The following is a 24,344-nucleotide window of genomic DNA, read 5'->3' as shown; positions in this document are numbered from 1 at the left end:
TTCAATATTTTTCAATGGAGGATGACTCCCAACCATAGTGTCAGAATAAGACACTATGGTTTGGCAGTCAGCCAACGAGGACTTTTTTTTTTTTTTTATAAGTTAGTCGGGCAAAAAAAATTTTTTGGACTATAGTCGGCACGAAACAAATACGTCAGGGCTCTACTTTAGGATCCTTGTTATTCTAGTATATATATAATGATTTAAATTTAGCAATAGACTTAAATTATATTTCTTTTTGCAGATGACAATTTTTTTTATTCCCAGAGATATTAAAACACTTTTTGAAACAGTTAACGAACAGTAAGGTTAATGATCGGTGTAATAAACTGTAATAAACTAAGTAATAAACTGTCTCTATATGTGGATAAAACTAAATTTATTTTATTTCTTAAGGTAAATATATTAGAAAATATTCCTATTAAACTGCCAAATCTAATAATCAATAACACTAACATTAAAAGAGAAACTTCAGTAAACTTTTTGGGCGTAATATTAGATGATTATTTATATTTGAAAAAAATACTGCCATGATATATAGGGCTAAACCATTTCCAAATAAGAAATCTTTAAAAAGTTTGTATTTTTCTTTTATTCATTGTTACTTGATTTATTGTAATATTGCATGGGCAAGTACAAATCATACAAAATTAAAAAAATTGTACAGTAAACGTGCGCCCAGAATATTATTTGGAACTGATTAAATTGGACCAAATTTTAATGTTCATGTATAAAATAAAAGTGGGACTCTTAAAACATTTCAGTCCTATTTTGAAAAAGTAGTGCATAAATACCCGACAAAATTTTTAGATAATAACTACATTATCCCTAAATATAATTCAAAAAAATTACATATTCAATTCAATATCGATGACCTTATTTGTGGAAAAAGTTTCCTAATATTTCAAATACGGAAAAAGTTAATAGGGGAACCTGTTGTACCTTTGACCACTTTGTGCTTTAAGACGTTTTTTGCGTAGTCTGTTGAGTAAATTTAAACCATTCAAACTATATAATATTCTCTCATATTTTGCCCAAAAATTATACTTAGGACTTTTTTTTCGTTCGACCATGAAGTATCTTTTTCCCGCGTTTTAAAAAAAGAAGTCAATTAGTCAAAGGTACAATACGTATACAATACACCTCTGACCGATGCGTGTTGTTTCTTTGACCAAAATGTTTTTATTAAAAAATCATGCAATGTTTGAACCTCTTTAATATTTTAGCTTGTTATATATTATATTGCAACTTCTGGCCTACTTTATGTCAATAAAAAAACAAATCTAACTATTTTGTAATCAATCCTAATTCAGGTGCGGGTTTAGCTTTTTAAAGAAGTTAGTTAAGAAATGTTAGCGCTTCTAGGTATAGAGAGGAGAGGGGGGAAGGCTTTGCTCCCTCGTTTGTTGAGGGAACAAATTTAAATTCCCCCCTCGGCAGTATTTATAATTCTATTTGGAAGACGAACATATTTAAAAATTGTTAATAATAGAGCAAAAGTTCCGCTGGCATTTACTGCAAATAAAGTGGTGATGCTTTTTTTATTACTTCGAGCACTTTCTTCATATGTATTTTTTCCTCGTTCACCAATTAATAAATTAGTTTTTGGTGACAACCAAAAACCACTCTCATCCATATTGAAAACGCGCATCGAATCATTTAAATTTTGAGCGTTTTCTCCTAAAAGCTTCGGAATTTCAGTAAACCAATCTCTTATGGTTTTTTCAGTTACTCCTCCTCTAGCTCGGTTTAAGTATTCACCTCGTTTTTGAGATAGCTGTTTGTGACGGCGAAGAAATGTATAAAACCAACATTTTGCAGGACGGTTGTTAGTAAATTGTGTTTTTATATTGTTTTTATATTTATATTGTTGGAATTCAAATATTTTTGCATAGTATCTAATTGCTGTACTACAGACATGGCAAATCCCATTCTGGTGTATGCTAGTAACCGTTTGACTAACTTGTTTTTAATTTGTTCACGAAGAACTGATTCATACCCGAAGTGTTGTATTTTCAAATAAGTTCTTCCAGGTATTTTATCACGAAGCGTCTGATAAGGAATTCCAAACGTCTTGCTCGCTTTGTGCACAACCATACCTTTTTTAACAGCATTAATTGCATCACGTAATTGAACATCTGTATATTGAAATCTTCGTTTTGAACTACAAACTTTTGTCTTATATTTTTGTTCAATCTAAGTAAAATATTATTTATTTTTATAGTAAAAAAGAAACAAATTGATTATTCATTGGACATACGATATGTATGGAATGACATTTTTTTTAGTTCATACTTATCGTACATTAAAAAATACTACATTGATACTATAACTATGAGTTGTTTTAATAATATTGTTAATAATTCATGTTTTATTTACCTGATTAAGTCAATTTAGAAATAAAATTTTATGTTATCTTCTTAAATTTCCTTGTTTTATTAGAAACGCTTCTAACAGCTGGTACTTAAAAAAAAGCATTTTCATAGGCTGACGTAATAAACCCACTGAGTTCATATAAGTAACTATGTACTGCGGTTTCTATGTATTGTAACAGAAGTGCATGACGATGTTGTTGATACACAAAATATAAAAATAAAAAAATAATTACAACTTTTTTCAAAATTTATGTTAGTATTTAAAACCTACGATAAGTGCCGATTCACGGTAGGTGTGGAAACGTCCCTATTTTGGTAATTTATAGAATTTATTTTGTAGGAATAAATTTTTTCTACAAACTAAACGAATTGCCTAAAAAAGGCGTATTAAAAAAATTGTTACGAAGCGAAAAACTAAAAGTGTGTCATGGTGCCCCACTCTCCCCTACATTATTTCCAAAACAATGCTAAAAATAATTAAAACCTAAATAGAAACAACATATTATTACCATTTATATAACAAAAATTATTACTATTAGCATGAAAGATACAATATAGTAATAACATAATAATATACAATATAGTAGTAACACAATATAGTTATAACATGAATACGTAAACATCGGTAAACAAATTTGCGATGCGGCCGGTTAACAGTTATCACTTAACTTAACTGTATTGAAGTCATTTTTTTTCCTAAACTGCTGCTTAATGATCACTAAAATAAATTTCAAGTCATGAAAGTTTACTAAATTAAAACCATATTTTAACAATTAAGCAAGGTAAACAAAAATAATGACGCTGAGTAGAACGTTTAAAAAGGTAGAACTAAAAAAATCGAAAAATAAATATTTAATAAAATAAATCATTTTAAATTTGTATAAAACATAATGCTCTTAATTAAAATATAAAAAAATACAGTACATCAAAAAGTAAAATTATATATATTTTTTAAATATAAAAACTGATAAAATTCTATTTACCAATAGAAAGTGTTAAGGTTACTAGAGAGAAAAAAAATAGTATATTAGAACAGGGACGTAGCACTCATTATAGAAGTGATCCGGCTAATTTAACTATATTCATAACACATTAAAAAACTGTTTACAACAATGAACTGTAATAGCAAACGCACAAATCAAAACAGAGAAAACAACGTTGACCGATGTCGTGAACCCTCAACAAAGTCATTAAGTGTTTCTTTTAGGTCAAGTGTATCTATCCTTTCTTTGTGAACATTAAGTATTAATAAATGATTCAGCCGTTTCTGAGACATTTTTGTCCTGAGATATGTTTTAACCCTCCTAAGAGCACTGAATGATCTTTCTGATGTTTCATTTGTTGCTGGCATTACTAAAACAAGTTGAAGTACTTTTTTCACTTCAGACATAAGACTTTGTTGACCCTGAGAGAGAGAGGTGAAGTAATCCTTGACATCAAAGATATTTATATCATTTTTCAATGACTCATTTTTCTCATATAGGACCTGCTGAAAATGTAGTTCAAACGTGACAAGTTGTGCCTCAAGTAGACCTTTGTTTAAATCATCACCATATAAGGAGCAAACACCATTTACATCATCTTCCAATTTCTCTTGCTTAATTGCTTTTTATCAAGAGAGCTTCCATTTGCTGATATTTTTATATCCTGGTTAATCAAAGCGTTTTTTTATGGCAGCAATGATAACATCTATTACTTCATAATAACTTTATCTGTATAAGGATTTAGGGTCTGCATGATAATCACCATCAGAGTTACCAATATCAAACTTCTTAGATATTTTCCTGATTTTAGGAACCTGAATCAACATTTAATTCGGATACCATAAGATTAACCTTACCCCCAGAAGATCAAAAGATGTATCATTTCGAAGAGATTTTAATGTAGCAATAGTCATTAGAGCAATTTGATGTTCTTCCATAGCAGACATGGACTTCTATCGCAAAGTGAAACTAAGATTATCTGAGTGCCGCAACATGGCCTCAGCTAAAATAACTCTACACAAGTAATTGAAAGTTTTCATTTGAGCTGATACTCTTTAAATTCTTGCCTTAATTTCAGTATCCTTGCTTACATCAACTGCCTCTTCCCATGTCATCTGTAAAATTTCAGAGTTGCTAATTATACTAGCAAGTGAATCTGCTCTTACAGTCTATCTGGTAGGACATAGTGTTCTGATTCCAACAGTTGTAGCATCAAACAAGTTTGCTTTAATATTTTTAAACATTGCCTCTCTCATTGGAGAATACTTTATAAGTTTTATGATTTCATATGTGGTTTCTAATGCATTTCTCATAATCTTGGATTGTTTTACAGTGTCGCCAACAGCAAGATTTAAAGCATGACTGTAGCAATAAGTGTATATTGCTCTTGGTTCAATGTCTGCGATTTATTTGGCAACACCACTCCTTATCCAACTCATCACACTTGCCCCATCATAGCATTGTCCTCTTAGTTTTGCCATAGGACGGTTCATTTGTATCATCACATCCTTAATAATAGACACCAAAGTTGTTGCATCAGTGAAATCCACAGCATATACACCTAAAAACTGTTCAAGCACTTCCAGTTCTTCAATTATGTGTCTTACAACACATGTAACTTGCTCCATGTTAGATGAATCAGTAGTTTTGTCTATCACAATGGTCAGAAAAAGAGAAGACTGGAGCTCAGTTATGATTTCTCTTAGCACCTGGAGACCCATTGTTTGAATAATTTCATTTTTTATTTCTGCACTGGTGTAAACATTGTCCTTTTTAACAAGCTAGTCTTTAAGCAGAGTATCACTGTAAGCAACCCTCAAAATTAGGGTAGACATTCAACAATGTCGACCTGAAAGTGTTTGAGGTCAGCAAAAAATTGCCCACCTTGTACCTATGTTTTAAGGTAAGACCTTTGTATCAAATAATTTTTGCCGACCTGATGCAGACCTCTAAAAGATTGAGGTCGGCAAATTATTTCCGACCTCATTTTTCCTAATTCCGAGGGTTGCTGTAAGCCTTCATACACACAATTTGTTTAAAATTTCTATCTTGATCATCATCATCACCTCTGAGAGCCAATCCTTGTCTACACTGAAAGCGAATACATTGAATGATTTCAAACAAACAGTGCCGATTATTCTGTTTTAGAGCAGCATGTTGCTTTGACAGAAGCTCTCTAACATCTGGTGTTGTAGATCATGACTGCTCGATTGTGGAAAGAACTCAATTCATGGCTCCTGAACAATACTGTAGCATCTTTCTTAATTAAAGAAGCCAACCACTACTTGCCACAACGATGAAATTCATGAACGGTTTATGAATTAAAAGATATTTTTAACAATAAAATAGTTTTTTACAGGGTATGTAAAAAAGGATGATTTGATAATTTCAATTGTTCTAATTGCAATGTTAGGGGAGAGTGACCTAAAACTGGCTCCTTTTCAAAAAATGATAGAATCAGCTATCTATAACCAACCGAAAATTACAAACAAAGTATTTTTCAGGAAATTCAATCTATGCTCTACAATTTAACATCAAAAAAATAAAGGTGTGAGTATGTCTTTCATTAGGAAATAACCGTTGAACAACGGTTATTTCCTAATGAAAATTTTAGGCTACCTCAAGGTTTCACCCTTGAGGTAGCCTAAAATGGACCCCTTATTTAATTTCTGAATAAAACCTAATTATTAAACAAAAATTGACTGTAATTTATTGATGGTACATAATCTACTGTTATTTGTTCACATTAAAATTTGAGACTCTGAGTAAACTCAACTGAGGCAGAATGTACAACGTGCCTAAATTGAAGTGACAACTCTCGAACTAATCTTGTGCAAATTAAAAGATAATATGTTTAATTTTAAAAAATATCAAAAAACATAATAAACATAAGTGCTTTTTATAATTGCAATAAACATAGATAGCTCAACAAAATTTAAAAGTGGTCTTTTCAAATATATTTAAAAAAATGAAACCTCAGTTTTATTTATTACTTATAGCGGTAAAGATTAGTTATCTTTATTGTACAATTCTTCAGCACATAACATTGCTTTTTTTATTGGGTTTTTTATTTTTATCAGTTTCTTTGATGAAGTGTGGTCTTTTTTTGGCTTTCGTAATTTTTTTTTTCTTTGGCTCTTTTGATTTCTGTTAATAACTTTCGGTTTTCTTTTAATAACATTTTTGTCTTTATATTTTGCTTTTCTTCCAAATCATATTTGTATGGACTGCGTGTCAAAACAGCAGTAAACCCTTGTGCTGATGATTTTTTTTTTTGACGAGTTATAATCTTTGGAATAGGAGAAACTTTTGTCAAGGGAAAATATTGGTTTTTATTTGATACTGTTGGTGGAACAACTGGCTCTGAAAAGTTGAGACTTTGTGTCAGAACTTGATTAACAACTGGCGTTACAACTTTTGAGGCCTGAAGCTCAATGAGCAGGTCCTCATTTTGATCAATGCCTAGAATCTGCTGTGGCGAGATTAATGTTTGACCAGGAATATCTTCTAACGTTATTTTTTTATTGAGCAACTGCAGAGGAATATCAGGTGAAAGTGCTGAGGCAGAATCATTGTCTGTAAAAACATTTCGATTTATCGGAAAAATGCCAGTCTTAACAAAACCATTAACAGCAGTGATAGCAGATGCTGCTCGCAAATAGCTATTTTTAAACAGTTCGGCTATTTGATAAGTTGTTACAACTCGTCCAGGATGATTTCTCGGCCACTTTTCAACCTCTTGTGCATAATAAGTCATAGTTAAAGGCTTCATAAAAGCTACATCTAAAGGTTGAAGTCTATGGCTACAATGTGGTGGAAGACACAATAAAAAACGTTATTTTGACGAGCTAGATTAATTACTTTTAGATTTGAAGTATGAGTTTTATGCCCATCTAATATTAGCAAAACAGGTTCATGCTCTGTTGGGTTAGCATGCTTTACAAAGTGCATGAACCAAGTAACAAATATATCACTTTGCATCCAACCTGATGGGTGACAAACAGCAATTGAACTGGGCGGTGTAGCATCCATTAGTTCAGATTTCATGTGAACTCTTGGGAAAACAAAAAGAGTTGGCATAAAATTGCCTGAAGCACTCATGCAGATTTCCACTGTAACCAACTGCCCATGCTCAGCAGAAGTTAGGCATCCAACCTGTTTCTTTCCACGAATAGCAACCACTTTTGATGGCTTATTTGGAACAGTAGTAATGCCTGTTTCATCAACATTATAAACACGATCTGGAAAAGAGTGATGATTTTCCTGCAATGCTTGCAATAAATCAAAAAACTTTCCGACACTGGCTTGATTAAAGCCCAGTGCTCTTGCTGCAGAAGTTGGCTCTGGTGTTCTTAAAGATAATTGAGGGTGTCAAGTCAAAAATCCATGAAACCAATTAGCACCAGTTTGTTCACTTTTTGAACTGAACCTTTTATGAAGATTGTTAAGTTTAGCAAACTGGTAGGCAACTTTACGCAAAACATGAGGTGTTAAACCAAAAAGCATAGCTTCCATTTGCTTGATATGAGTCACCAGCTCATTTTCCATTTCAATAGAAAACACACATTTTACTGATCCAAGTGATTTCAACGAGACTTGTACAAAGTTCAAATTAAGTCTACACCTTCTTTGCAAAGTACTCCGTAGTACATTGAACTGCTTGCATGCTTTTTTTAATCCCATTTCTTTCTTTCTTACAGCCTCAATAGCTGATTACATAGACCTCTCACTCCAACACTGCCTTTTTGTTTTTCTTACATATTTCCCCATATCTAAAACAAGAGGAATTGATAGAAAAAAAGCTTATAAAATCAGTCCAATTCAATCAAACTATAAAAAAAACGTCTTAGGTTGTACATTTTACACTAAAACTTGAAACTCTACATAACTCTCTATATATTGTAATTATATTTAATATAATTACAATATATTGTAATTATATTTAATATAATTATATTTAATATAATTATATTTAATATAATTATATTTAATATAATTACAATATATTGTAATTATATTTAATATAATTACAATATATTGTAATTATATTTAATATAATTACAATATATTGTAATTATATTTAATATAATTACAATATATTGTAATTATATTTAATATAATTACAATATATAGAGAGCTATACATAATCTTGTAATTATATATTACAAACTCTTTAAAAATATTATTAAAAACACACAAAGTATAAAATAACATTTAGATTCAGTTCAATATTATTTAAATAATATATTGTAATTATATTTAATATAATTATATTTAATATAATTATATTTAATATAATTATATTTAATATAATTACAATATATTGTAATTATATTTAATATAATTACAATATATTGTAATTATATTTAATATAATTACAATATATTGTAATTATATTTAATATAATTACAATATATTGTAATTATATTTAATATAATTACAATATATAGAGAGCTATACATAATCTTGTAATTATATATTACAAACTCTTTAAAAATATTATTAAAAACACACAAAGTATAAAATAACATTTAGATTCAGTTCAATATTATTTAAATAATATGTATACATTGTATTTAATAAGGATTGATAAAAAATATTGCCAAATCTATAATTAAGTAAGATTTACATATTTTTCCAAAAATTACAAATTATAATCAATATTCAGATATATATGTAAATAAATGACATGAATGAAAAATTTTTAAAAATACAAATACATAGCCGTTGCTTTAAATTACAATAAAAAATAGCAAAGGAAGTCGTTGCAAATACCTTTTTCAAAAAAAATATTTATTTTATGAAACCCGTTACTACATTTGAATCAATGTATACAAAAACGTTCTAAGTCATTTTTTTTAATATTTGACTTTTTGATGAAAATTTGTTCTTTGAAGACAGTTCCACCATTGTATAGTAAAACATTCTAAATCAGACCTCTCCGTACACGTTAAATAGACAGCTTAAATATTGTCTGTAAACTAAAAGGTTCTAGGTCAGTGACTTAGAAGGTTTTCGTTGGCAGCACTGAGAAAACCAGCTGTGTTCTGCTGGTAGCTTACAGATGTTTTTAATTCAATTTTTTTTTTGTTTTGGTTACGAGTTTGAGGTTATTTGGGCTTATTTTATTATTCATGTAGTTTTCTCGCAGTGAACAAAATGTTTCGATTTCAGATCTTTTTTATTCATTAAAAAAGTGCCTCTACAAAAATTCCTCGTTCAACTTATACTTTAAAAAACACCTCAAATATGCTCATAAAAAAACCATTTAGACTATATTTATATTTCCACAAGGAAACTACGTCAGTCAAATCCGCCGTACAGGGTTTCTCACACGCAATTTAATAATTAAATTGCGTTATAAATTGTAATTATTACAATTCATCTCGTTGTTTTAATGAAAAAGACTTATAATGGATGAAGAACCTAGTACTAGCAGTGGAAAAAAGGTTAAAAATGAGGCTATGTGGAAAAGGAATGTTGCTAAAGAAGCTAGAGTGAAAGGTAAAGAGTACATTGACTACAAAGGAAGAACTGTACCTGCTACTACTGTTGGAACTAATTGTATGTGAGATTTGTATTGCAATTTTGATACCCAATTAGCCTTTTAATAATTTGTTTAGGTCTATCATAGCATACCATGCAATATGTTTTCATAAAAACGTCTGAAACAAAACTAATCCAACACGTTCCATATCGTTGCACTTAATTGTCTGTAGGCCACTTATTGATGGGCTGATGGTCCAAACTTACAAGATGTCTCAAGTCGTCGATCGCATCGTCGAGTTTCCACAAAATGAGTGCTACCCATTAGGTAATGTTCCAATAAAAAGAGTGAAACTGCTGGATATTAGGAAGCTAATGCAATATGTTCCGGATGAGTTCAGTGGTTTTTATGATGAACTCATGAGCTGGCCAACAACCGACGAGACGAATGGCGGGGAAGAGGAACACGATATCCAGTGAGGTGTCTGACAAAGGCTTTGTAATCGGTCCTTTTATACATTGTGTGATTTAACATGTGTAATAGTTTGAACTTTGATTTTTAATAGTTTTTTGTACAAAAAATGAATAAATATATAAAAGACAAACTTTTTGTTATTATCCTTAACAAATGTAAACAAAAAGGTTCTAAGTCAAACAACTTTAACTATGTATAACACATATATATATCACAAATTTTGATATATATTTTAACAAATCTAATATTTAAAGATGTCAAAAAGCACCCAGAATTTTTTTTGAATTTATTAAAGTAATATTTTTGGGTTTAATAAGTTTTTTCTCTTTCCCCGAAAAAATAGTTTTTATGACTTAGAACGTTTTTGTATACATCGATTCATTTATAATATTGCCAATTTATTCTTTTTTTAACTGACACTAAGCTGAAATATTTTGCCGTAAAATCTTGCTAATTGCACGGTCAGGGTTAAAATTGCTTGGGTGAAATGGGCCCCGGGGCCCATTTCAACCGGTTTGGAGTGTGTTATTGATATTTAGTGAAAAACATAAATTGTTAGACTATTCTCATAAAAATCTTCTGCCAATAAAAAGATAACATGTTAAAGCTTTAAAAAGTTTTAAAGCTTCAAAATAACACAATAATCATAAGCATCAACATCGATTGCAAAGCCTGATTGGTTCGGAAAAAAGACAATGCTCTGTGTTTGGTGGGACCAAAAGGGAGTGGTGTATCATGAACTTCTAAAACCTGGCGAAACTGTTGATAAGCAACGCTACCGACAACAAATAATCAATTTGAATCATGCATTGATCGAAAAACGACCAGAATGGGCAAATTTTGCATACAGCAAAAGCGGTCAAGGAAACAATAACATCACTTGGCTGGGAAGAGTTACCTCACCCGGCGTATTCACCACACATAGCTTCTTCCGACTACCATTTGTTTTCATTGAAAGGACACGCTGTTATAAATTTGTTGTTAATAAGTTCATATAAAAACGATTTATTATCAATGGTAGAAATAGGTGGTTCTTGATTGGTGTTGTATTTATCTATAAATATAGCAATTGTTAATTGTTTAGCACAATTACAAACTTTTTTACATAAAAATTTACGCTTCAAGCATTTCTCATCTGGAACGAAAACAGAGGTTCAATTTTAAGATTAAACATAAGTTTATATTTTAGGAGAGAACCAATTGCTCTGTAGTAACACTAAAACACACAGTTGAATGAGCAAGAACGCAAAGAAAACCAGACCATACGAATTCTTGACATATATGTAATGCTTCTTGTAAATGCTAACAAATTATCTATTGATGAAAACTCATATGAATACTTTCGGCACAAACCAACGATGGGTGATTACTTTAAAATGAGGGATTCAAATATAAACCAATTGCAGTCAGAATCCTTAAAGCCATTACCAAACTATTATCACCACTCAGACAAATAGAAAACGAACTAAATAGACAATTACCAGTAGATTCAGATCTGTAAAAAAGTCTGAATAAACTTTTTTAATACACAGTAAAAAAAAATCCAACACCAAGCTTAATGTAAAATAAAATATTAATCAAGTATTTATATAAGTTTGATAAAAAAAAAAAAAGCAAATCAATTAGATCAAAGCAAAAGATAAATTAAAAATATGGTTTACTTAAGCTAACTTTTTTAAAGTAATTTTAAGTCAAATTTATTATTATTATAATTTTTAATTTTATTGTTATTATTATCATTATTATTATTGTTGTTGCTGTTATTATTATTATTATTATTATTATTATTATTATTATTATTGTTAATATTATTGTTGTTGTTAATATTATTGTTATTATTATTATTATTATTGTTATTATTATTATTATTATTATTACTATTGGTAGCGATTCCACGGCTTAAAAAAAAACATTTAATTTTTGACAAAAAACACGTAATTTTCATAAACTTTGCTCTCTTATATCTTTTTGTATGGTTTTGCAAGCGCCTTGAGGTTTTTTGCATCAGTTAGTGTTACACAACCTCTTTCCAACCATATATAGAAAGTACTATGCTTTGTATGGCTTCATTAATATATTATCTTTATCTTGAGACCACTTTTCATAAAAAAACTTGCCGTGGGAACGTTTTTATAAAACGAAGCTTTTGAAGGTAAGGATTCCTTAGAACTTAAACACATCTAATTTTTATGAAACTTTCCATATCTATTAAGAAAGCACGAGAAATCTAATGGAATCTGGACGTTTTTTAACATTTATACAAAAAATTTTAGTTCTCAGCGTTTAAAAACTTCAAGATTGATTTATATAGAAACAAAAAGTGTTTTTGAAAAATGTCCAGGTGGAAATGGCAAGTTTAGCTTTTCTTTTATTTAAAACAAGTATTTATTTAAGTTAATCTAAAAAATTGGTATTAATGATTTGCATATATAAATTATGTGTATATAAATAAATGCTTTTCTTCGCGTATTTAATGACGTTATCTGTTCTGATTTTTGCGTTTGTTTTGGTTAATTTATGAAAATTAAATTGAAAGTGAAAGTACAATTCATAAAATTTTAATCAAATGAAAATAAATACTATGAACTCTAGTAATAATTATTTTAATTCCCTTATTTTAGGTGTTGACATTAACAATAGTCTCAACAAAATGGTTGCTCCTTTTATAAGTCAAGACAGTTAGTCAAAATTATAAATTAGGAATACTGCAGCACAAATTTTTTTCTTTTTAATTAAATTCTATTTATAATTTATTCATTTTAATTGAATTCTATTTATTGAAACCAAAGTGTAATGATCCACCCCTTTTTTTTCTTTATGTCACTTAAATTAAGTTTACTTTTAATTTTAGCATACAACACTGTTTTGGGTTATCTAAATATTAAAGGAGGCATTGTATTCCTCAAAAATCCAGATTTGGTTTTAACCAATTGCCATTTTTTCCAAATTTGTAAAGAAAAAGATAAATTTAACTTGACATGGTCGCAGCTTTCGATATTTTTTACAATTGGTTTGTGCAGCCCTTTTGCAGTAATGTACTGACCGGTCTGTAAATTATACATTAATTTCAAAATAATGTACTATTTGGATTTCATGATTCCTTTATGCATATTTGTATGGTGTAATTATAATATAACCCCAAATTTTATTTTCAAAAACTAAGTAAAAAAGTGAAAGTCTGTAAAATAGTTGATTCTGGTAAATCTCGTCAGATTAACAAAAAAATTTTGGGGTATTTTATTTTCTTATAGCTGGTGGATCACTGTGGAAAATTTAAGGTCAAATGTAATAATGGTTCATAAGTTATTCTAAAATCGATATGACACTAAAACTAAGTAAATAAGTTAAAACTCTGAGTCTGTAAAATAGACGATTCTGGGCTATCCCGATAGAAGTAAAATTTTTTTTTGGTATTTTATTTTCTCATAGTTGTTGAATCAATATGGAAAGTTTCAAGGTAAATGTAATAACGGTCCAAAAATTATTCAAAAGTCAATATGATTCAAAAATACTCTCTTTTTCGGTGCCATAAAACTGCAAATTTTCCATACTTAAGCCCTATACCTTTCGTCAAAAAATCATCAATTTTTGCACTACAAAAAAATCAATAACTTTGGATCCGCTTAACTTCAATGGCCGATGACCCCTCACTTTAAAGTCAAGTGAAGCTCTATACAATGATATAAATTATATATGCTTATTTAAATTATAAAAAAATCATCTTGAATGGCTACTATTGGTGAAGTTGAAGATTTTTTGCTATTATTTTTACTTTTACTTTTTGAAATAAATAGAGAAATACTTCAAAGCCGAAGATATCGCTAATTTACACCCAAAAAATCACAAAATAAAATTGAAAAATGTATTTTTTTAAAACTAGAAGGCTTTTTAATTAAAAAGTGTTACCAAAAAAGAAGTTAGTCGACGCGCCTAACAAGCCTAACCTTAAACTCGCCCTTGTAATTGTCTAAAAAAAAATTAGAAAAATCAATCCTTACAATCTTGCAAAGACTCGTGTATCGAAGTTACGATAATCAGTCAGTATTACTAATAGTATTTCTAATTTCTTAAAATAAAATCAGTTATTATAACTATTTAGATAAAGTCACATATTTTTTTTAGATGCTACTTACATGAAATAATTAGGGTTAAGGTCCAAAACTTTAAATGCAACTTAATTGTACAAATATGTTTTCTAGTATATACAGTTATTTTTATTATTTTAGATAAGAAAAGAGCAAAAATATATATTTATAACTTATATTAGCTGGTGGTCTATATTCATATACATATGATCATAATGCTTTTTATAGAAAATATTTTAATGATGACCACAAAAAATACAATAATAAAAGAGTATAATATATTAATTATTACAAATAGTCAGATCAACATTAAACATAAGATACTGACGTTTAGATAAACCGTGACCAATATTTGGCGGTAGAAGTTTCATAGAAATATCCTCAAGTTCCACATCATAAAGATTGTCATCTTCTCTCATAAATTAGTTACAAAAGTCTCCTGATTTCTTAAGATACATAATTTTGTAAACTATACCAACAACTTCTATAACTGAAAATCTGCTTATTATAGGAATTACCAGTTTCCATGTTCTTATATATTATGTATAACGGCATTTTACCAGAAAATGTTGTAAGAACAAAAAAAAATTTCAAAATTAAAATCTGAAACTGCAGCAGAGTTCATTTTTGGTGTTATAAGTGCATCTACAATCCAATTTCCTTTTGGCTTAGTAAAATTGGTATAATTGTTCACATCAAATCATGGCGATACTTACTTGTAAGTGGCAATACTTACTAGTAAGTATTGCTATAAGTAAACTCTGCAATATGACTTGATATAACATGCTCAATTTATTCTCGCCCACCCAGCCAAAGTTGGATGAATTGGGCAAAAAAATTTTCATTTTGTGAGCGAGATTGAGTTACTTTAGTATGTTTAGCAAAAAACAGTTTTAAGCATTATCTACCATTTCAAAAGAATGTAAACTTTATTATATTTATATAATAAGCTATGGACAACAAAATAAAACTATAACTTAAAATCATAACAACATATTTACTCAGTTGATTTGGGTTATTTAGTTTGAAACCAGCAAATTAGGTAGTGAAAACCAAAAATCTACAAACTTTCTTTGACCATACTTCTTTAATTAATGTTTCTTTGAGTTCAAGGTTGTTTTGATTTTGATAAAGACTGGTTCGCTGTATTAAATTAATGTCTCTGTGTTGATGTAGCGTGTGTGTTCATAAACTTATAAGCAGTGCTGGGCAAAAAACTTTTTAAAAGTATTTGAAATAAAAATAAAATAATCTGCCTAAAAAGTATTTGAAATGAAAATAAAAATAAAATACAAGGAAAGTATTTCAAATAAAAATTCTTTATAAAACTAATTTAAAAATACAAAATGCAAAATACTGGAATCGCACCGACTCGAATCGTACATCACAACTTTATTGACATAATTTAACCTTTAAATCATCATTTATTGGCCTTTAAAAGTAACCGTTTTTTGGATGTTGCATCACTAAGACAGTTCCTTCGTGGCGTCTGAATTTGTCCAGCGGTGGTAAATAACCGCTCATTAGGTGTGGACGTAGGTAAGGCTGTATTGTACCTCACAAATACGTGTTTTATAACTTCATATTTTGCCAAGATTTTAAAATCCGTACCAGAGTTGCTTAAGTACGATAAACATTCATTGATGACTGTTGTTTGTTCTGCAATGTTAATTTCGTTAAACGAGAAAAAATTATCACTCATGCCACTGCCACTAACTGATTGAGTACCTGGAAGTAGGTCAGGGTTAGAAATAGTATTAGCTCTGTCCAACAACTGTTGCTGCTGAGACTTAGCTGCACGAACGAAGAGATCACGACAGAAATCGTTTTTATCATCCGGAACCCATCTCATTTTGAAGTAGAGATGCGATACTGCTGCAATTATCCTGCTGGCATTATGTTCAGAAAATGATAGATAACCCTCGAATCTTTTTTTCAAGCTTATAAGCATAGATTCTGCAAATTTCTTAGCATGCTTTAGTGATTTCTGCTGCAGGTCCTGCAATTTCTGCTGTACGGTGTGCAGCGTCGGAAATACATCGCCAAAGTACACATTGTCACTTTGTAGCCTGTCAATGGCAACAGCAATAGGAGCCATTATCATTGCATACTCTTCTAGACATTCCAACTCCTGCTTTTTGAACTTTGGTAACTTCAAAACGTCGCATATTTCGTCAAGCTTATCTTGCAACTGGAGAATGCATTTCAATGCATCATACCGGGAGTTCCACCGTGTAGGGACAGGTATCAGTATTGCCGTTGCGATGATTTTGCCAATTGTATTGGCCAAGTGTACCAAATGCTGGTACACTTGGCCAATACAGTTCGATAAAGACGTTTGAACTTAGCATCAGAATCACATGCTTTATCTGCATCAGTAGTTGATGTGAAGCTGAGAGAGTGACTATTGCAAGCTTCATGGTGAGGCAGAACAACTTCAGTATCAGCATCCTTGTCTTCGCTAACTGGTAAAATAAGGACTGCAGTCATGTCCGCTATTTCAACATCATTGTCGGAATTTTCTGCTTTATCATTATTATCAGTTCCTGTTTCCTGAACTTGTTCTTCAGCAGTTGCAGAGATCCCTGAACCAGATGCAGCACTGCTAATGTCTATAAAATATTCTCGGAAGGCTTTGCCGAAGTTAGAGGCATTATCTGTTACGGTTGCTGTAATTTTTTTTACGTGTTACCCATAATCATTATGAATTTTTGAGATCATTGCAGCCACTGAGTCGTAAGTATGACTTCCAACAAAACGTTGAAAGGAAAGAGCAACAGATGTGCGTGATACTGAGCATTTAGTACTAATATCAATATAGTGAGCTGTCATTCCTAAGAAGCTCTTTCGGTTCACTGACCAAATGTCAGCTGTTGTACAAACAAATGAGCGCTTACGTTGTTTTGCAACTGAAACCTTGTGCTGCTTGTATTCATCGATTCACTTTTTGCCATGAGCATTTCACAACAACAACAACAATAGTCAATCAACCGAGATTATTGCATTTATTTGTGTTATGTTATAGCATTAGTATTTGACTGTGTTGCTTTATGTGTTTATCGTTTTAAGTGTTTAGTGCGTGGTTAAACCGTTTCGTTTAACTTTCGATGTTTTTTCTTTGACTAATTGACTGGCTGTAACTACTATGACTTTGAGATGAGAATGATTTATTACATATTTTATTCAATGTTTGCTTTTTTTTGTTAAATTGAATGATTTTATTTAATATTTATATTTATACCATACCATATTCTTTTTCAGTAAATGTACACGTGCCTCATAATATTATATTGAAATTAAATTATAATTTTTCTATCTAATGACTAATGAGTAATGATTACTGATTATTATATAACAAACATAAAATACACAATATAATATAGTGTTTTTGTAGTTATATACATTCCTGAAGATGTTGAGTAAAATTAGAAGTTGCTTTCAGTGAACCACTGTAAGTTTTTTTGCCAACACATAACATACACTGTGCAATAATTTTAACACCCCCTGTAGTTTTACTTTTAGATATAATTTTGAAAAATTTTCCATCAAGTATAGCAGGGACGGCTTGTTCACTCTCAGCATTTTCATTTTCTACAATTTCAGTCGTTTCCCTCTCTTTCGCCATTTCGGGATTTTTGGTAGATTGATTCCCTCTAATCATAGTAATTAAATAACAAATTAACAGATACCATTACCAAGGGTGGTCCAAGGCAGCACAATCCATCCAAGAAACTTTTGGAAACCAAGTTTTAATTAATTTGCTGTTGGTGGAAAAGTATTTTGTATTTTGTGTTTTAAACAAAATAAAAAATAGCCTTGAAAAGTATTTGAAATAAAATTGAAAATACTAATGAATAAAAGTATTTCAAATAAAAATAAAAATAATACGAAAGTATTTTAAATACTTTCATTTAAAATACTTTTTAAAATACTCAACACTGCTTATAAGCAGTCAAAGATAATGGGCGAGTTGAGTGATGGGCGAAATAATATCAAATTACCCTAGCATTTGTATTGATTTAAATCTCAACTTCCAATAAAAATAAAAACAAATTTTGATAAATCATTATAAACTTTATTATCTTTATGTTGTTAACATCATTTTTATTTAATCCTTGCCTTACTAACTTCTAAAAACTTTTATCATTAAATCCTCTGATTTCTGTTATTTTTTCTTCATTTAAAATTTATTTTGAAAAGTTTTTTAGAAGAACATCTTTCACATAAAAAAATGTCTGTTTTATTTGAAAACTCCGTTGAATGGATTTTCTCCAACAATTTTTCTCATCGATATTGGACAAATATTTGGACAATTTTTATTATTTCTAAGTTTGTCAAAATGTTCTTCTAAAATGTGAAGAATTTTTATCACTGAAATGATTGAAGCTTTTAACTTATTTTTTTTTATCATTTTGACATTTTTTCTGTATCCAAAAACACAGCAATTTTTAACGATTTTGACGTAAAATTAAAAATGTTGATGTAAAACTGTTATTCACACAGTATATTACCAACTACATAAGTATATTACCAACTACACATAGTATATTACCAACTACAAAATATTTTAACGTAAATTTTATATTCAGGCCTGTAGTATATATTGGCACATTTTAATAAAACTTATTTTATAAATGTGACTGTTTTAGCTAACAGTTGTATATAACATCTATACTGAAAGTATCCTAAATGAAATAGTCTTTAAATGTAAAGTAGGATCAACAATAAGAGTGTAATTGCATACGCAGATGATGTAATTTTGCTAAGTCCTACAATTTCTGGTCTGCAAGAACTGATTAACAGATTTCAAACATACGGAGTAGCAAACTTAATCAAGCTAAACACTCAGAAAACAGAATTTCTGATTTCTGGAAAAAGCAATATTTTCAAAAACGTTATTCAAATTAACGGAACTTATATATACCTTCAAAATAAATTAAAAACCTGGGTTTCCAAGGAGATAACGATAGTAGCAAAAACAAAATTGCAACACTCCAAAAAAAATTTAAAAGAGTGTATATCTCAGTTTCAATCGGTTGCAATAGCTCTAATCGACAGTGGGATACGTTACTGCTAGCCGTCAACAATAGTCTATTTGTACCATACCTTAACTGTGCCGAAGCTTATATATAACCCTAACCCTAACCCTAAGCTTATATATAACCCTAAGCTTATATATAACCCTAAGCTTATATATAACCCTATATATATAACCTTATATATAAGCTTATATATATATAAGCTGTATATAAGATTACCCTATATATAAGATTATATATAACCCCATATATAAGCTTATATATAACCCTAAGCTTATATATAACTCTAACCTTAACCCTAACCCTAACCCTGTATGGTCTTGAGCTATGCAAATATGATATTAGTTTTCTTAGGAAAATAGACGTTGTTGGAAGAGTAGTCTTAAAATTATTTTTCTGTATCTCGAAGTAAAAACTAAAACAGCTCACTAGTTTTTTAAAATAAAAAATAAAAATAAAGGATTCTTCAACTATTCTGCTTAGGAACAAAGTAAATCTTTTTATTAGGCTGTTGGAAAATCAAACTTGCTATTCACTGGTAATCAATCAATTACGGGCAATTCAGTATTAAAAATTCTTTACAAATGAAGTGTTTGAAACCTGCCACACACTTGGTTTAAACTTCGTCCAGTGCATGATAAATGGCAAAAAAATTAAAATCACGCCACCTATCGAAGACCTGCAAGCTGATATTGTGTCAACATTGAAAGAAACGTTCCAGTTTTGGAATTTGAAAGAACAGAGAGAATCGCTTAAAATTTTAATGGAGGAGAATGTTCCGAGAAGTCTGATCCAATAATTTGTGGAAAACACACCGGCTAATTATTAACATTTAATGTTTATAATATATCTGTTAATGTTATAATATATCTGTTAATATATAATGTTTATAATATATCTGTTTATAATATATTTATAATATGTTAATAGTGTTTATAAAATATCATCAAACTTAAATAAAACATTTCAAGTTGTAGTTATTTAAAATCTAAACCACAAAAGAATGAACAAAATTTAACATAATGCAAATGAAAAAAAGAAAAAGTTAAAATATGCATCAAGAAATAGTTATAAAAAATGTACATAATAATTTTTCAATGTTATACAGATAACTTCAAAATCTTCAATGCAAGCTCCTTATTGGTAAAAAAAGCAAACAATAATTTTTAAGAAATAAGTTTGATAATTTAGTACCATATTTCTTTAACATGTTAAAGTTATAAATATCAGATATCATCATAAAAGTATTACACAATGACTTTCTACATATTTTAATTTTCTCAATTTCAAAAATAATTAAACAAAAAAAGTACCCACTGTACACAGCAATCGAGCGGTATATTCAACCCACCGCGGTTCATAGTTTTTGTATAGTCTCCATATAACTGAAAATACAATGCAGTATCATTAAACAAATCATTTTTACCAACAACATCTTTTCTTGTAACATAACCTGCAATATAAAAGCCATTTTTGTACTTAGTGACAAAGATGATTGTAGTTCAGGTAATTGATTAATGATGTCATGAGATTCTTAACTTATAATAAGCCACATTTTTGACAAGAATGATATCAATAGTATAATCTGTAACATCAACTTTTAATTGCAATTAACAGTTTAGCTTTCTCAATGTTTAACTTTCAACAATATTTTGAACTTTTACGAAATATGTTCCGCCTGAACTTTTCCTAACCTTGTTAAATGCTTTTTCAATGAAAACTCTCCAAACATAGCATAATCAAAACTGTTTTTTAGCAAATGTTTTCACATCTCCACGAACCCATAACAAGTATGCCAAATTGAATTATCTGTTAAAGTTAAAGATTTCATTTTATGATCTTGTTCACCACTCATTTTAAAGGCCATATCTCTCTCAAAATGCTCTTAAACATTGTGATTTTTTTTGTGTTTTATTAGGTTTTCGATGTATATAGCTACAAAGTTTAGCCTCGATAATTTAATTAGCTGATCTTTCTCAAAATCAAAGATACATTAAACTCCACTTAGCAATCATATTTTCGTCCTTTTCAAATTGTAATTCCTGCATTTTTTCTGTAATCCAGTTGTTGCTGATATTTTTTAGTAGATGAAATTAATCAAAAAGTAGAAAAATTCCACATTTTGTTAACCTTTTTTTTTTTTTTTTCAACTCTCTCAAATAATTAAAAAAAAAAACTTGATTTGTTCAATTGCCATCACAAATAACTGAAATAACTTTTCCGTTGCTAGACTTAATCGAACTAATGACATAGCTTACTTGCTCAAACAAAAAAAGAAGCATCCAAATGACAGACAGGTATCATTTTGCATAAAAAAGATGGTCTATCTTTCAAACATTTAACCATAATACTCAAAACAGTATTTGCTAACGACTCTGGATTATTTTCCGCTTTCCAAAAAGATAACCGCCATGATAAAGAAGAGACTTCACATCACCACCAAAAGTATACAATTTCTCTGATTCTCCTCTAAATTTGAAAATATGGTGCTGTTAAATTCAGTATCTGAAGCTTTCTTTGTCATGGATGTAATTTTTATCAGCGTTTTTACACTTAGCAGTCTAAAATCTTTTCGCATTTGATTGTATAAGCTACGAGATGTTGAAAAATAACAATACGATCTGATGATATTCGTACTACTGATGCATTCTACTTCTGATGCATTCATAGGTGTAATAAAATCATAGTTATATAAGATAAACACGAGTTCCGGTTATTAGAACCAATTTATCTTTTTTTATATCAAGTTAAAATTTTTCATAACGTTTGTACATAAAAAAATTTATGAATAAAGAAAGCATTTATGTAAAAAAATATGTATTTTTTTTTAATCGTATTTTATTGATTTTTATCATCGTCGTAGCAGCGTGTTGTAAACTGCGAACAACCCGATATATATAAAAACTTATTAATTACAAAATTAAACTAAAACTGGTTTTGGAAGTATTTATATTATTTTGTTATATATATTATTAAGTATTTTTAAATTTTTTAATAAAAATATTTGTGAACATGATATATTCCAACTTTATAACCCTACAAAAGATTAATGCATCATTATCGGATGATAGTTTTAACATTATAAAATTTTTTACCTACTTCTGATGTAATAAGATCTTGTAATACGAACTTTTGATGATCAATTTCGTTTTTGTTCAGATAGCGAATTATTTCTTCAACTATTGACCACCAATCAAGATATGTAATACGATTTTTAGATAGTGAAGAAATAAAACAACTAACACCAGCATGAAAACTTTCAAGTCTAAAACTGCTTGAGATATGAACAGCAAACATAGGTATTCAGTTAAAAGAAAAGGAATTTGATTGGATTTGCAAAACATCATTTATAATAAGTTGTTACAGGATTTACGATTTTTAATATCTTTACATTAAAAAATGAACATAAACAAATCGTTTTTTAAATATTGCGACAACTTATCACACTTTATTTTTGATAGAAGACACCACTATAGTAGGGGACCTTGATTTTAAGGGTTGGTATCGCACTAGGCGGAATGTTCGGAAAAATTGAAGAAGGTTCAACTAGTCTAATTTTCCCATCGACAATAGTTTTTAAAAATTTTCTGGAAAATGTCTTTCACAGACAACAGTATCTAATTTATCTGGAAAATTACTTCTTGGAATTGTATTTATCTAACGATTTCTTTCTTCTTCATTGAAGGAAGCCTAAAAACCCGTACTTTATTTTTATCGTTATAGTTTCCTCTGCATCCAGGAATACAGCACTTTTTAACCATTTGTTGTAACAACCAACTACTCACAAATCGAACTTTTAAAAGACTGCACTAAAATATATCTTTCCGTAAGATTGTCAGCCCCCAGTCAAAAATACGGATTCGCGATGGGAAGGCCTTCAGTAAATATCGCCATGATTAAAAACAATATACTTCTTATTGACGAGAATTTTGCGCACTTGTCCCATTTTTCTAGTTTGATCGTAAAATAAAAAGTTAAGTTATCTAAAAAACCTCTCTAACAATAAATATCTTTAGAATTACGATAAAAAGACGGTAAAAACTGTTAAATAAATAGAAAATATTATATTTAAATAAATGTACAAAGACGTGTCTGCTTTAATATACACAAAATAATGTTTTGGTGTTTGATAATAAAAAAATGAAGACAATAGATTTTTCATTTCGATAATAACGTACTATTTTCTCCTAAATCATGTGATTCTTCATCAGAAAACGTTCTTACATCGTTGAATGGAAGCCAATCATCAGGTGGTAGTTTATTGTCTGTACTTAGCTCAAATATGTCCGGTATAGAATAGTTCCGAATATATGTTCTTCGAACAGCCTAAGCAACAAGAAAACTGGATTAAATCTGGATATGTAAAATAAAATAATAAAAATGTAACAAAAAAAGGAAATAAAAAAATTTGTGCAAAATTCAAAATTTTTCAATATATGTGCAAAGTCATAAATAAAAATCACAAAAAATAAAAATATGCACCAAAAACTAGGCATTTTGATATCTCTGATATTTAAAAAAATACCTCAAGAAAACGTCGCTCGCCAACTTTTGTATCAACAGCTTCACTTAGAACAAGAAATTCGCTGCATGGTTGAAATTTATCAACCATTAACAACCAAAAAACAACTGTTATGATGACCAATGGAGCTGTAAAAGCAGCAGCATACCAGACTTGCTTAAGCAAAAATACACCAATCATAAGAAGTTGGAACACAACCATGCAAGCAATAATCCTTAAAAAATTAAACGCTAAGAATATTAATACTTTTTTTATTATTTTAGAATGTCATTCTACATAGATAAAAGTTTATATTTAAAGAGAAGTTTGATCCCCATCACATCCCTGAGATGAGTTTGATCGCTACCACCTTCCTGAGAATACCATGTTCAACTAATTT

At 29.4% G+C, this 24,344-nt stretch overlaps 2 protein-coding genes across 5 annotated transcripts in view; both read right to left on the bottom strand.

Annotated features, from left to right (window-relative positions):
- Positions 1 to 7,141: 7,141 nt before the first annotated feature.
- Positions 7,142 to 8,041, bottom strand: LOC136088417 (uncharacterized). The gene is made up of 2 exons (XM_065812125.1): positions 7,788 to 8,041; positions 7,142 to 7,709 (listed from the first exon to the last, which is right to left on the bottom strand). The coding sequence occupies exons 1-2, from the start codon at positions 8,039 to 8,041 to the stop codon at positions 7,142 to 7,144; spliced, it is 822 nt and encodes a 273-aa protein (XP_065668197.1).
- A 14,405-nt stretch (positions 8,042 to 22,446) lies between these two features.
- Positions 22,447 to 24,344, bottom strand: part of LOC100213564 (uncharacterized) — an 82,480-nt gene continuing 80,582 nt past the window's right edge. For 2 of the 4 annotated variants that reach the window (XM_065814707.1, XM_065814706.1), the window contains exons 13-15: positions 23,969 to 24,179; positions 23,622 to 23,769; positions 22,447 to 23,393 (exon numbers count right to left, since the gene is read on the bottom strand). In XM_065814707.1, the coding sequence (XP_065670779.1) occupies positions 23,290 to 23,393; positions 23,622 to 23,769; positions 23,969 to 24,179 (463 nt within the window). In that variant the 3' untranslated portion in view covers positions 22,447 to 23,289. Of the gene's footprint in view, positions 23,394 to 23,487; positions 23,770 to 23,968; positions 24,180 to 24,344 lie in introns of those variants that run through there. The other 2 variants (XM_065814709.1, XM_065814708.1) reach the window with 1 other exon arrangement.

This window comes from Hydra vulgaris, chromosome 12 (assembly GCF_038396675.1).
Source record: "Hydra vulgaris chromosome 12, alternate assembly HydraT2T_AEP".
NCBI lineage: Eukaryota > Metazoa > Cnidaria > Hydrozoa > Anthoathecata > Hydridae > Hydra > Hydra vulgaris.
This window is presented reverse-complemented; position numbering and strand designations above follow the sequence as displayed.